Source organism: Halyomorpha halys, unplaced genomic scaffold, assembly GCF_000696795.3.
Source record: "Halyomorpha halys isolate HHAL.00 unplaced genomic scaffold, Hhal_1.1 Scaffold374.1, whole genome shotgun sequence".
Classification (NCBI taxonomy): Eukaryota; Metazoa; Arthropoda; class Insecta; order Hemiptera; family Pentatomidae; genus Halyomorpha; species Halyomorpha halys.
This window is the reverse complement of record NW_027112597.1, coordinates 759,451-773,299: the sequence shown is the minus strand read 5'-3', so window position 1 is coordinate 773,299 and position 13,849 is coordinate 759,451. Positions and strand designations below refer to the sequence as shown.

Sequence of the window (13,849 nt, the reverse complement as noted above, 5' to 3'; positions counted from 1 at the left end):
TTTTACCGCACCCGTCCATTCATTAATACACACGGTCAATCAACAATTATAAATTAAATATTGTCAGATGTGCCTTATTAAAACAAAGCAACAATATGAATTTATAAGACTATTCGGAATCGGTTAAACCGTTTAGGAAAACTAAATGTAATTAATTGCGTACATTTCTAATTCGATAAAAGAATTGAAGAATCGCAACTAAAAATAAATTAATAGGACGTGAAACGATAATTATGTGACAGAAAAGAATATCTCGTCAAATGAAAAATATATCGGACGTAATTCTCACCTTGGAAAAAAGTAGGTGACGTTTTATAATTTATTATAACTCTAATATGATACAATGGAAATGTTATTTACGCCCGGGATATACAGTATAATTAATCCGTAGGAAAGTGCACGATGTTTCTACAACTATTGTAGTAAAGGCTGATAATTTATGTAACAAATATATCGAAATATCAAATTAAAAAATAATAAAATATTCACGCTGCGGACAGGATTCGAACCTGTGCGGGCAAAGCCCATTGGATTTCGAGTCCAACTCCTTAACCACTCGGACACCACAGCCTTGAACGAAGCGGTCTATAATACAAAACTTAGCACCAAAAATCATTATTAAACTCTCGTTTTTGAAAGGATAGTGTAAAACAATATTTTCTGGATGAGAAAATTAAATTACAGTTAATTAAACGCGAATGCACGATTAATTTTCGAGTAGATCATCGCAATTTAAGTAAAAATTTAAAGTTACATTTTGTATTAAATATACAATAGTCCCTTCCCCATTATATAAATTTTAAAAGTCACAATTAAATTTTTCAATTAATTTGTTTTCTACTTTTAATCAACAAGAAATAGACAATTAGTTTAGATGTCAATTATTTTAATTTTTCTTGTGTTTAAAAACAATTTTAGGTTACTTAACCATGTATATTACATCAATAAATTTTTAAAATTTAGTTTTTAAAGTAGTATTATTTTAATATCAACTACTTCCAAAATTCTATGCTTTGTATGATAACCTAATAGAATGTAAAGAAGAATATAAAGGACATTTTCCAATTCAATCCCTTCATAACAATTAATGATTATCCACTTTGATATTCAAAATCTCGAAAGATTTTTTGTACCTACTTGAATACTGCAATATTTTCTAAAACAATTTATTTAAAAATTCTGGTTCAATTCAACATGCTTTTCATGTATTTGTTTCCGCTTAGACTCCACACTTAAAGGAGAAATAATAAGTTTTCCAATTAAAGAATAGTAGAGAAATCTGGGAGGATATTTCAATTGATTGATGCATTGGGTTATTGAAAACAACAGTAAAATGAGAAAATACTTTTTTTTTCTTTAAAAAATATATTAATACCTTTTCAGGAAACATAGGAATTAACTATTAATTAGCAAACAGTAAATATTTAACAATTACGAACAAAATCATAGATTAAAATAGTTAAATGAAATACAACAGTTGGAATTTGAAAAATGGAGTACACAATCTTCCTTATACTAACCCATTATTACTATTCTTAGTCATACGAGCTATTCAGTTGATAGAATGACTCCATAAAATAAGTTTTTGTATTTTCATTATTGATTGTATAATAATGTAGTACTGAATAGAAATATATTTTAATATTTCTGCAAAACAATTGGGGAAGAAAAAGACGAAAATTTTGCAACTAAAAATATTAATGAAGAACTGAAAACTTGTAATTGGAGTTAGCCACCTGTCAATTGAACGGCTCATATAATAATTATTTTTCATAAATCTCATAATTATAAATAAAATAAATATATACAAATTGCCTAATTGTAGGGTTGTAAAAATGAGAAGCCACTGAAAAGAAGTAATGATAGAATATGATTAATGAACATACCTAAATTAAGAAATAATTCTTTTTTTCCCCCACTAAATAGGCAAGACTAAACACAGAGAGCTATAGATAATGCAGAAGGTGAAAAAGGTAATTAAAAACTCCTCGACACCTAATGGTTGAAGAGGACAAGAATAAGAATAAAATAAAGTTTAAAGTTCCTTAAAACAAGTATTCTTTAAAAACTAACCCTTTTAAAGATACTTTTACAAGAATGCTATGAATAAAACTCATATTTTACAGGAAAAAAAATTAATAAAAAATAAATATATTATATAGAATGTAACTATGTACCTAATGTAATAACCATTCAAAAATTATAAGAAATATGAAACAACTTAAAATCTGAAGGATAGAAAAAAAATTGTGTTGGATAAGATAATAAAATAAAAATTAATTTTATAAAGACTACTAATTTTATAGTATTACTAATACTACATAACTAGAACAAAAATTTTCAGGAACATTATTGGTAAAAACATATACCAAGGATTCAATAAATAAAACATTTTTTTCATAATTATACTTTCAATTGTAAAACTAAATTAAAATAATTTTATAAGAACCAAATTGTCTGACTTTGCTGAAAATTAAATAAGGATATTATTCTAAAATGAAGATTATATTCTACATAACTGGAACAATGAAAAAATGATCAATGCTTTGCAATAAAAAGCAACTAAACTAAAAACTTAATAATGTTATAAAACAATTTTTCATATATCTTCATAAAAGATCAATGCTCTTTAAAAAAATATTTTAGAATAACAAAATAAAAATTACTTTTTCAAAATTTTAAATGAGCTAACCCAACTAAATTTACAAAAATTAAAAATAAAATTCTAAATAAAGGCTACTTTACAGTATTTTACTACCTAATTAATTATAGGTACTATAGGTTAAACAAAAATAAGCAAACTGTTATTGTAATCACAGAAATTCAGGTACCGTTTCGTTTTTAAGTAATAGATACTGACTAAAAGCTAATTTTAAAACAGCAAATGCTACAACAAAAAATGTTAGCTCAGAACTTCAATTAAATTTTCTCCTGAAAAACATATTAAGAAATAAATTAGTTAAATCATAGAATTAAAATATTTTTAAAAAAAACACATTAAATGCTATACAATGTAATGAGAAATGTCATACATTCGGGTCTTTCTCGACAGGTTGAAGAACAGAATCCAAAGATTGCAGAAATGAAATACCTTTGAAAAGTAGCCGGCCGAACGCCAAGGCACAAGAGGAACACTTTAGGAATACCAGAATAAGAGAAGAGCTAGGGATGATAACCACTAACTGTGAAGAGGTTGACATATATGCCGAATGGATGAAGACCGTGGACCATGCAAATTCTTTGAAGCTAGACCAACTAGCAAAATACCAAGAGAAAGGTTAAGGATGTCATGGCTGGATAATGAGGCTAGACTAGGAGAGAAATGAGGAAAGCTGTTGAATTCCATGAGGGCATTGGCAAGGGATGAGGACAGATGGAAAGCATGGATCAAGGCACCTCCATGCTGAGAGGCACTTAGGAGGAAGGAAGAGAAGAAAGGAGAAGAAGAGATGATTAATTTGTATACAAAAGCCAGTAGTCCTAAATTATGTTGTAGGTTGTATAAAGGTTATGAGAGCAGTTAAATAGTAAGGAGTCAACACTAAACTCTTAATAGAAGTTTGAGTACATTTTTCATGTAATAGACAGTTATTACTACTTGAATTTTTGTTCTTTTTTTGATTTTTTAATGTATCCATTAGAATTTTATGAAATATAAAAATTATATCACAATGCACTATATTTTCACTCAATTATATTTAAATAAAAGTATATTTAAAACTTTTTTTTTTTTCCTACGCCACAGGAAGTGGGCTATTGCGCCATTTTCCCTCTCGCAGCCCAATACAATTTTACCCTTCCTCTTAGTTGGTCCGCATCTCACTCAACATCCTCCAGACCAACACACGCCAAAAGATGGTCCCCATCCATGTCCCCCATGTTGCATAGAGGACATTTCGGGGAATCTACGATGCCAAATCGATGGAGGTGTATATTTAAAACAAAGAACAAGTAGATAAGAAGTAAGGAATATAAAAAAAGTATTCTCCATACTAATAAATAAAATACTTCAGATATATTATTTCAAATTATAATAAAAATATTAACATCAGAGTTTTGGAGAGTTGAAGAATACATAAAAGTAAAACTTATTTATTAGTGCCAACGTTTCATCGGCCAGAATTTCGGACCTTCATTAGTGCTAAGGACAAAAACAAGATAAAAGACAATAAAGGTACATAAGCAGTCTTAGAAGAAAATGTGTAATATAAATATAATATGAAGATAAAAGCAGAATGAGTATATAGGAATATTAAAATTACAAAAGATGGAAGAAAAATAAAATAATATACATATGAAAATCCAGTTAGTAAATATAGGTACAAAATGAAAATAATTTAAAATATGAAGTTTTGAAAAAAAGTGAGAGAACTTATATGTGATTAATAAAATATGTAAGTAAAATAACTGAATTAAAGAAGCAAATACAAAGTTGTATAAGCTAAAAAGAGTAATCAATAAAATTGACAATAATTTAAAGTGATAAACATAACTTAATAACGTGTGAGAGGGAGAATGAGGAGAGTGAATAAGGTGGTGAAAAAATAAAACAACTAAATATATGAAACACACCAACAGATGCCAGGGATGAGCAAAAGTAATGTAGCTGAATGCAAGAATAGTGAGTTATAAAAATACATTTGAAAAATCAGAAGAATTTGTTGAAAAGATACAAAATTAATAGGTATAAAGATAAATATTAACGGGACCTAGATCTAAAAGCAACTAAATATTATTTAATAAGTACAGAATAAATAAACATGATTGGAATAGAAATTGATCTATGTTTTAAAGGATTGGTTCTGTGGAGTAATTCAGTAATCAGGTGTAAAGACAGGATTATTCAATGGGCGAAAATATTTAAAAGTAGCTGATATAAGCAATAAAAGTAAAAGTAAAATAATTTATTAGTTTTTAGAAAAATAATTTTCCCTATTTAGATAAATAGGCTAAAAGTACATTTTCATTGTTGTTTTTTTATTTATGGGAGAAGGTCCTAATTCGATATAAAAGCTTGAGTTTATTAAGGTTAACTACTTAACCTTTAGCATTTATTTGTTCCTTTTTTTTCTTTGTTTCTTGGGCAGTATCATGTTAACCCCACTAACAGTGGCTTTAAGATGGTAGAAGTGCATTCATCATTTCCATTCAGTGGACATATTCATTTTATGTGCTCAAACCATACTATGAAATATTACCTTTTTTTGTCATGGGTTCCTGGACATTCACATGTTGATGGGTATGGAGAGTCTACCATATCATATTTAGCATGTCAGATTATAATTGACAATTGCCAACATTGGGTTTCCCTCCTATTTGTTGAAAAGCCGAAGTGGGGCACCACCAGGTCACAATTTCCTACAAGATCACATGACCTAACCCTTAGTTTGAAAGATTTTCTGCTCCCACTTATTTTCCTGTAGAAAGCCCTAATTTGTATTCTGTCTTCCCATACTCCATGATTTCTGCTACATGCTTACTTTTCCATTCCTCTTCATCCTATGATGCAGTCACTTCTTCTCCAGGAAGTTCCTATGTTCCCCTGAGGCCTATCTCATGCAATACTTTTAAACCATGCTTAGGCCTAATTTTGGCATTTGTGGTGACCAAACAGTCTCCATCAAACCAAGAAAATTGTACTACTTGTTCTTCTTAATGATCAATGAATAGCTGACCATGGATTTATATAATAAGAAGATAGTTGGGGGTGCGGTCAGTGAAGAACACAGATATGTACAAAAATTATTAATTAGTGCCAATGTTTCGAACTAGAATTTCAAGCCTTCATCAGGGCTGCTTGGACCAGATCTTAAATCCAAGTGGCTTGTTATTGTTCTTCCTTTCCTAATGTTTCCTTTGTCACCTCCTTGACTATTTTACATATAGTATTTCACTACCTGTTTACTTCACTTTCCTGCATAATATCCACTGCTATTTCATCCAACTTCTGAGAATAATGTTTACTAACTTCTGGAACTTCCAGCATAGATAACTCCACATCCTTTCCATAATTTTTCCTTTGTCTTTCAGACAATGAATATCCTGTTTCTGATTCTGGATACCACCAAATAATTGTCATGCCCATGTCAGCACCTCTAGAAGACCTAAAGATTATTAAGTTGGGCCTGTGCCTCTTACTGATAAGAATATTACCTAACTGCTTGCATCACAGCATTTTCATCAAGTGAGCCCTTCCTTTATGAATTTTTGTTGCAAGAATAGTGAATTTTCGACAACTACATCCTTAGGTGCAGACAAGTTAATAAGCTATTGGTATTCTCATTTTTGTTATCGTGGAGACTGTACATTCCTAAAGTTGGTCTAAAGACCAGTTCCTGGCCAATCATTGGGTTAATGTAGTGTTCTGTAAGTATTATATATGTGTGTCAATGTACTTTTCACCAAATATAGAGGACTAGTGGTTATCAGCTCCTTAATTTACAATTATGCTAAGCTATTTACTGGTGTCACTTATTAAATTAAATACTTGACACTGGTAACCAACAGCTCTAAATAAGATCTATTAAAAATAATAGCCAGAGATAACATTCTCAAATAAATTATTGACAGACTTTTAACAGATCATACAGTGCATAAAAATAACCAGTAACAAGTATGTTGATAATCTTGACAAAAAGTCCTTTTGATAACTGGATAAAGTGTGCCTGCAGTAGAAAACATCTATAAAAGTGTTTGCAACAAAAATCCTTAAACGCCATGGGCTAGTTATAGAAAGCAAAATCTATGAGTTTTAGAAATTAAAATCTATGAGTTCTACTTATCACAATCCAGCATTAAACAGATACCAGAGGCAATCTGCTCTTGTTACAAGAGCCAAAACGTAATTTGCACCTAGGAAAAGGTTTCAATTTATTAAAGTGAAAATTGTAAAAACATTAAAAATTATCAGTACAAATTTATGCAACAATAAAGTTTTACTTACTTCAATGCCTGGTTGTTTCTTAATAAACTCCTTGGGTTAACATTTTTGACAGGTGGTCTATTAACATATTCCACAACAATGTTTTCATTTTCCTAAACAGAAATGTAATATTTTATATTAACATTATATTATGAAATTATCACAGTTTAAATTAAAACATTATATTGTATTATGGAGTTACCACAGATTATGTTACTAATTACCAGATTGATGGAATCCATAGGTAGCCAGATATGTATATATAAAAAAAAAAATGTAGAACCAATAATCACTGCAGATATGCTCCATCAGGTATTATAAAACTGCGATTATCGTGAGCCAACAGTATTGAACCAAATTAAACATTTAAATAAACAGCTTTTATAGCATCACTTAAAGGGGATAAGTACATGCATTTGAGGTAGTTTTTGCCAAATCAGTTATCTCCCCCTCTCTTTCCATTACATCAATTTTATTCAAAAAATTATTGAAAAAGAGGAAAATAGTTTCTTTGATAGTAAGGAATTCTTTCAAGTTTCAAGCATATTGGATTAGTTCAGAAAATTCTGATACTGTATTGAATCTCCTCCTCAAATTTCCCAAATTATAACTCCAAATTCTTTACCAGAAAAGCAAACACCACAAAAATACTGATTGGCTTAATTAAAGCTGAAATGATTCCTAACTGCTGAATTGACTATTTTCCTAGTTTACAATGATTGATAACATAGGGGTAACTGGTCTGAAAAAAACACCTCACATACACAAATACCATATAGGAATGGATGTTTTTTTTTATTCCATAGTGGGTCTTAAATAAACAGTATTTTAAAGGTCAGATTACAAAACAAAAAATGAACAACCTAAACTTTAAATTAATACCTTTTTTTTAATATTTATTTATTACTATTTACAACTGTACATTATAATACATTTAGTAAATCTTATCTAAGTTAAATTGGAGTGTTACAGGCGTGTAGAGAAACTACCCATTGGTAGCACTCTAATGACATTTTACATTAGCTGGTCTCGTGGTCATCTTCTTTTCAGGCGCCTCGGAGGATTGTCAGGAATGGAAGAGGATGCAAGATTAGAAACTAGGGGGGTTGAGTGGTTAGAGAGTTTATAATGGAAGGAGTGATATCTGGTTCGGGCTAGATCGGTTACGTAGGGAACATTAAGGTCTTTATGTATGATTTTATTTGTGACAAAGTAAGGAGCATTGAGGATTTTACGAAGGATTTTGGATTGTAAGGATTGAATACGAGAGGAATTCGAAGGTTTAGTGGAGCCCCAAAGCTCAACTCCATATGTCCAGATTGGCCTTATTACAGTCATGTAGATCAGTCTTTTGTAATGTGTTGGAAGTTTAGACCGTTTGTCTAGTAAGTGCTGTAATAGTCCAAATCAACGTGCAGTTTCCTATCTTTTCAGTCTAGTGTGAGGATTCCAGGTTAATCGCTTGTCCAAATGTAGTCCAAGGTAGCGGATCTGTTCGACAGGGATAAAATTAATACTTAAAACACGTTTTAACGTTGAATCAATTTTGAACAGGGGAAAATAATGCTTCCAGACAAATGATGCAAAAATAATGTTTATTACTTCATCAACTTGTAATTTCATTACCTGTGCAACAGGTTTCTTATTATTTTCTAATAATTTGCAACTAGCAGCCTCAGCATATGGGATTATCCAATTAACATCTTTCAATCCTATTAACACATAAAATCTTAAAAACAGTAATATAGAATTAAATATAGTGGGAGATAATTAGTAAAATTAATAGGAGACCCAAGACATGAGTATCTAGTTTAGTCTGAATAATTTGAAATATTGAATAAAAAGGGGTTCATATATTCCTGATTTATTACACAACCAAAACGAGCAAGACAAATTGCTTATAACTACTACTACTACTACAACGGTTTCCCAGTAATTCAAACAAATTCCACAAGTTGTCAATATTTTGCTCGTATAAATCATAATATTGGGTTGTAAAATAATTTTGTAGCTTTTTTACTGGTGATTTCAATAAAAACAATTATATATGACCTATTTCGATCTATTACATGTTGCCATCTTTCAGGTAATTTTTTAATTCCGTCCTCCCAGAACATCTCAGATTTTTACGCAATGAACTCCTATATGTGAGTTTTGCATTCCTTGAGCGAATTAAAGTGTTTCCTGTTAAGAGAGTTTAGTAGGGCCCGAAATAAGTGAAAATATGTTGGGGTAAGGTCTGGTGAATAGGGTGGGTGGCGGATCACATCCCTGCCAAACTCCAATAATTTCTGCTGGGTCTGCAAAGACACGTGTGGACGGGCATTATCGTGATGGAAAACTATGCCTTTGCTATTATGAGACACAAATGATTTTAGATACTTGCATGAGATATGTTAAGCGTTTCTGCGATATCCCGCGTCGAAGAGTGAGGGTTGTCAGTGACCAATGCTTGAATTTGGTCATCATCAATAGTTGAAGTACGACCCAAATATTTGCATCTTTCAAGTTAAAATTTCCGTTCTGAACCAAGCACACCACTTACGGACGGTGCTTTCTTTTAAGGCATCATTGCCATACACCCTGCAAATTTTGTTAACCATCTGTGCAGCGGAATTTTCTTTTCAGAAATAAAAAATCATTAATTGACGAAAATGAATTTTTTTCTCTTCTATTTTGAGCAAGCAAAATACCACTTAAAGATAAGGAATCTCAGTTGAAACTGATGCATAATAGGACCTTAAATATTCATTTTTTAGAATATGTTAACATTATTGACCAAGTAAACATGATTTTATTAACACAGAGAGGATTAAATTGAAATATTGAAAAATGTTATGAACTTATTTTACAACCCAATATAATGATTTGTTTTTTTAATTTTGTCACTAATTTCAGGAGAAGATTTTTAGTAGCAATAAAGTAAACATTACTACTGTCTGTTGACCTTTTCCTAACAAGGATTTTCATTTATCTTCAGCAACTACAAGTAAAACGTTCAAAATGACCTGAAACTGTAATAAAAAACAAAGTATTTGCACTTTAATTTATAATTGATATTAGACATTCTAATAAGGTCATTGCTTACAGCCTTTCTGGCTTTAGGATATATACCAGAGCCATGAAGGAAATCATTGATAGCTTTTATTCCTAACATTGGAATAAACCTTGGACTATAGTACCTAGAATCTACTACGAAAGCATTATTTGTTGGACAGCCCTACATTGGGGTTCCCATGTGTGAATAATCTGTCAAATCTAAAGGATGGCCTGTATTGGCATAACACAGGCATCTCACACAAAAACAGGATTAGAAGTCTTTCTCTAATACCACTCCACTTATTGATTAAGGGCAAGGGGTAATTTCTTATTTAACAATGAAAGATAATAGATAATGGATAGAGATGGGAGAACCTTTTGGCCATTTGAACATAACTAAAGTGGGGGAAAGGGAGTTCCACTGCTAGATAGAACACCCGTTTGATGCACCTAAAGTCACCTCAACATTGGTGAGAGTGCAAGAAACATTAGAATCACTGGCATGCTTAGAGAAGCTTAAGCTAGTGTGGATGCCTGGACATAAGGGAATTACTGGTAATAGAAAAGCTGACTCACCCCATCAATAAGATTTTCATAAGCAATTACTCAACATAAATTTCATTATACTTATTCAATTAGGAGGATGATAAAAATTAAATGAACTGTAACACAACTCATTCCTATATAATTTAAAAGTACTGAAAAATAATCCGATAACTATCTGTAAAAATAACTGAAATTATTATACACAATATTTTACCATAATATGACAGAGCCTTAAGGGTAGATAATGTAATTTCGGCAATATTGCATTCCCCATTTTGAGGATAAGAACACCTTGGTGAACTGCTACCAAGAATGTCATCAGTAATAACATTCATCAAGCATTTGACAATTAACTGTGGTCCAGCTTTAGGTCTGTTGTAAAAAATAAACAAAAATTATAAACTAATGATACCAATAAATTCTTAAAAGTATATAAATAGTGTAACTCGCCCTTGTTTTAAAATATTTAGTCTAGTTTCACGATCGATGAATTCATGAAAATCGTTATCCCTACTACAAGCTTCTAAAATTCTCAATGATTGGTAAAAATTTTTAATGTCCCCCATTGTACCTTCAACATTTAATGCCACAAAGATAACTAGAGTAAAAGGAATTAAGTAAAAATATCTCTACTAAAACTAAAATCCAACTTAGTCACAAAATAAAAGTATCAATATCAATTGAAAACTTAAAATTGCAGTTAGGATTAGAGAATACCAACAAACTAGCAGTGAAGTTCTTGGAGATAGTGTTGCCAACCACTTTTATAAAACATTAGTCATAACAATTATTGCTAACATAATTAATAATTTATTCAAATTGGGCATTATTGTATATTAGAAAACAACACAAAATAAATTTTACATAACCAATGCTTGAAAAACATTTTTTGCAAACAAATACTACTCGAAATACATTACTATAAATATGGAATAATTCTAACTGAAAGGATTAGAAAAAGATTAAGCTGGTCCATACTAAAATGAAAACAAAAGTTGTTTAAAATGTACAATAATAAATGCTATTATTTTATTAAAATATGTCTAATCCTCTGTGAACTGTTTGTTTATTACATTAGTAACGATAATTGAGAAATATCAATTACTTTTTTCCTTTAGAGATTTAACGCATTGTTGTAACGATTTATTTTTTATAACTATTTGAAAGGCATAATTAAATAAAAAATATTCATTACTTTAGTTTATCTGTTTTCCAAGTTATTAAAGCATTTAAATTATATTAATACCTATTAAACGTTTATATTTTTCCTGATGAAAGAACAGATAATAACTCTTTCGGTTTATAAATAACCTAATTTATTATTTTAAAATTTTTAATGAAGAATACTTTTACCATTTATTTTCTGGGTCATTATCATCTAGACGATCTTTAGCCAATTGCGTCGTTGCGTAGATGGGCGCCAAACGGCACATCGGAAACGTGATGTCTACTAACTTACATCCTTTCCACGCATTTATTACTACTGCTGACTTCTACGACCTAGAAATCGTTTGTTTTGGGATTCGCTGATGTATCTGTTACAAAAAAAAAGAAAAGAATTTTAGCAATACTATAAAAGTTGATTTGATTTGAGTCAAAACAATGTTGAAATCTGCTATCTTATTAAATAATTTGTTGTTATTGTTAATTGATAATTTATTCTTATTTATTATTAATGTTTTTGAAACAGTTCTTGGAAGAAAAAACATCTTATTCGATCAATTGTTATCACAGTTAGACATTGCTTCTTAGTCATGGTATAGTTCATCTATATATCATAACTATTCATTAATTATAGTTCATGAATAATTTATCATTATTAAGTTAAAGAAATTCGATACCTTATTTAATTTCATATCATTGCAGTGTGTCAAACTCTGAGTTTAGAACAAAGATAACTAGTGAACGATTATTGTTTACCATCTTTCTCTAGATAACATCTGAGCCTGAGTCTCTGAAGGAGCTTTCTGAGAGGTCTAGATGATACTTTATGAAGAAATTTGATCTTTCCATCGAGAAAAACTAAAAAGAATGCCTGATAATGTTGGAAATACAATACTAATGTTGGCAATAGATTAAATAATTGGTCATTACTTCGTAATGACAAATAAGGCAAACAGAATTACTAGCTTAATTTTTTTTTTTTTTTTTGTATTCCACGTACTGTACTATTTTTATTTTTTGAGAATAAAAACATTTTTTAATCACTTCTCTAGTTTTCATTCGTATTGGAACAACGTTTCGGGATCTTTCTATTGTTTTTCTTGATTTATCTAGTGGACATATTTCAACCCATTAAAAAGAAATTTTCACATTCTATTCTGAATATAAGTCCAAGTTTTCTCATTTTGTTCCTTAGTCATACGTTTATCCTCATTCCTCATCTCCAAATTAATACATATTTCTTATGTCCATCTTCATGGACGTAATATCATTTTCTTTTATTCCTGAAAAAGAAAAGATATAAAGTACTAACAAAACCCTTTTGAAGTATTAAGTATGTGTAAGCCTATATCTTATAATTTATAATTAATATATTGGACATATTTCATAGATTATATTGCAGACTAGGGTTACTTTGTGACCAACCTATTTACTGACACTTTTGTTTTTGATTAGAGCCACTGTCAAACCAAGCAGCGATATATATGAACATGCCTAAATATTAATTAAACTTATAATGAAGTATCTGATCTTATTCAATCAATGCTCTCTTTATACAGGAACTGTTAAAATAAAACAAAGGTAATGTATGGGTAAGACCATACTGTTTTATAAGCATAAAATATTTTGCTGCTTTGCTTGAATAGTGGCACATCTGACATTTTTTTAATTTTGTGTTTGAGGTATTACATTACTGTAAACTGGAGCTACTTTTTGAGACCTCAGGCAGCTTCAGGTGTCTGTAGAACGTCCTCAGAAGATAATGTTACTGCAGTCTATGGATTATCCGTGGACTACATCAAATTCTAAATAATTTTTTATTTTTACATATATATAGATATTCCACTATTCAAGTATAACAGCAATTTTTGGTCATCAACTAGTAACTTATTGTTAACGTCACATTTTTTTGTTTATAATTAGTTTTTTCCTTAAATAATAAATTGTTTTCCTTAATAGCCTGTAATTTAATGAAAGAAATATGATTTTTTAATTACAACAAAGAATTATTTTCAAAAAATTACAAAATTGTGAGTACGATTAAGCGAATTGATTCAAAACGAAAACCACTAAACAGGACAACAAAAAAAATTAAGAAACACAAATTAGACATGAGGTCAAGCAGTTGTTGAAGATTGTTGACGTTTATCTTATATGAAATTTTTACCTCAAAAAGCT

At 30.0% G+C, this 13,849-nt stretch overlaps 1 protein-coding gene and 1 non-coding gene across 4 annotated transcripts; both read right to left on the bottom strand.

Moving 5' to 3' along the window:
* Positions 1-488: 488 nt before the first annotated feature.
* Positions 489-570, bottom strand: TRNAS-CGA (transfer RNA serine (anticodon CGA)). Its single transcript has one exon. It is a non-coding gene; the product is annotated as a tRNA-Ser (tRNA).
* A 2,047-nt stretch (positions 571-2,617) lies between these two features.
* Positions 2,618-11,383, bottom strand: LOC106681915 (uncharacterized). Of its 3 annotated transcripts, none has more exons than XM_014422487.2 (5): positions 10,958-11,381; positions 10,722-10,879; positions 8,549-8,634; positions 6,944-7,035; positions 2,622-2,931 (listed from the first exon to the last, which is right to left on the bottom strand). In XM_014422487.2, exons 1-5 carry the CDS (start codon positions 11,071-11,073, stop codon positions 2,916-2,918), a joined length of 468 nt encoding a protein of 155 aa, XP_014277973.1. In that variant the 5' UTR covers positions 11,074-11,381; the 3' UTR covers positions 2,622-2,915. The 3 variants fall into 3 exon arrangements, 2 of the variants coding, with proteins under 2 accessions (XP_014277973.1, XP_014277972.1); XM_014422486.2 differs by lacking the exon at positions 2,622-2,931 and adding an exon at positions 4,400-6,852 and having other exon boundaries at positions 10,958-11,383; XR_010844230.1 differs by lacking the exon at positions 8,549-8,634 and having other exon boundaries at positions 2,618-2,931; positions 10,958-11,383.
* Positions 11,384-13,849: the final 2,466 nt, after the last annotated feature.

What these genes read in the sequence shown, in the direction of transcription:
- LOC106681915 (XM_014422486.2), bottom strand. Translation starts at nt 11,073, where the DNA reads ATGGGGGACATTAAAAATTTTTACCAATCATTGAGAATTTTAGAAGCT. An exon ending in TAAGGCTCTGTCATATTATG is followed by an intron (nt 8,635 to 10,721) that starts GTAAAATATTGT and finishes ATGTGTTAATAG; the next exon opens with GATTGAAAGATGTTAATTGG. An exon ending in AGAAACAACCAGGCATTGAA is followed by an intron (nt 6,853 to 6,943) that starts GTAAGTAAAACT and finishes ACCTTTTCCTAG; the next exon opens with GTGCAAATTACGTTTTGGCT.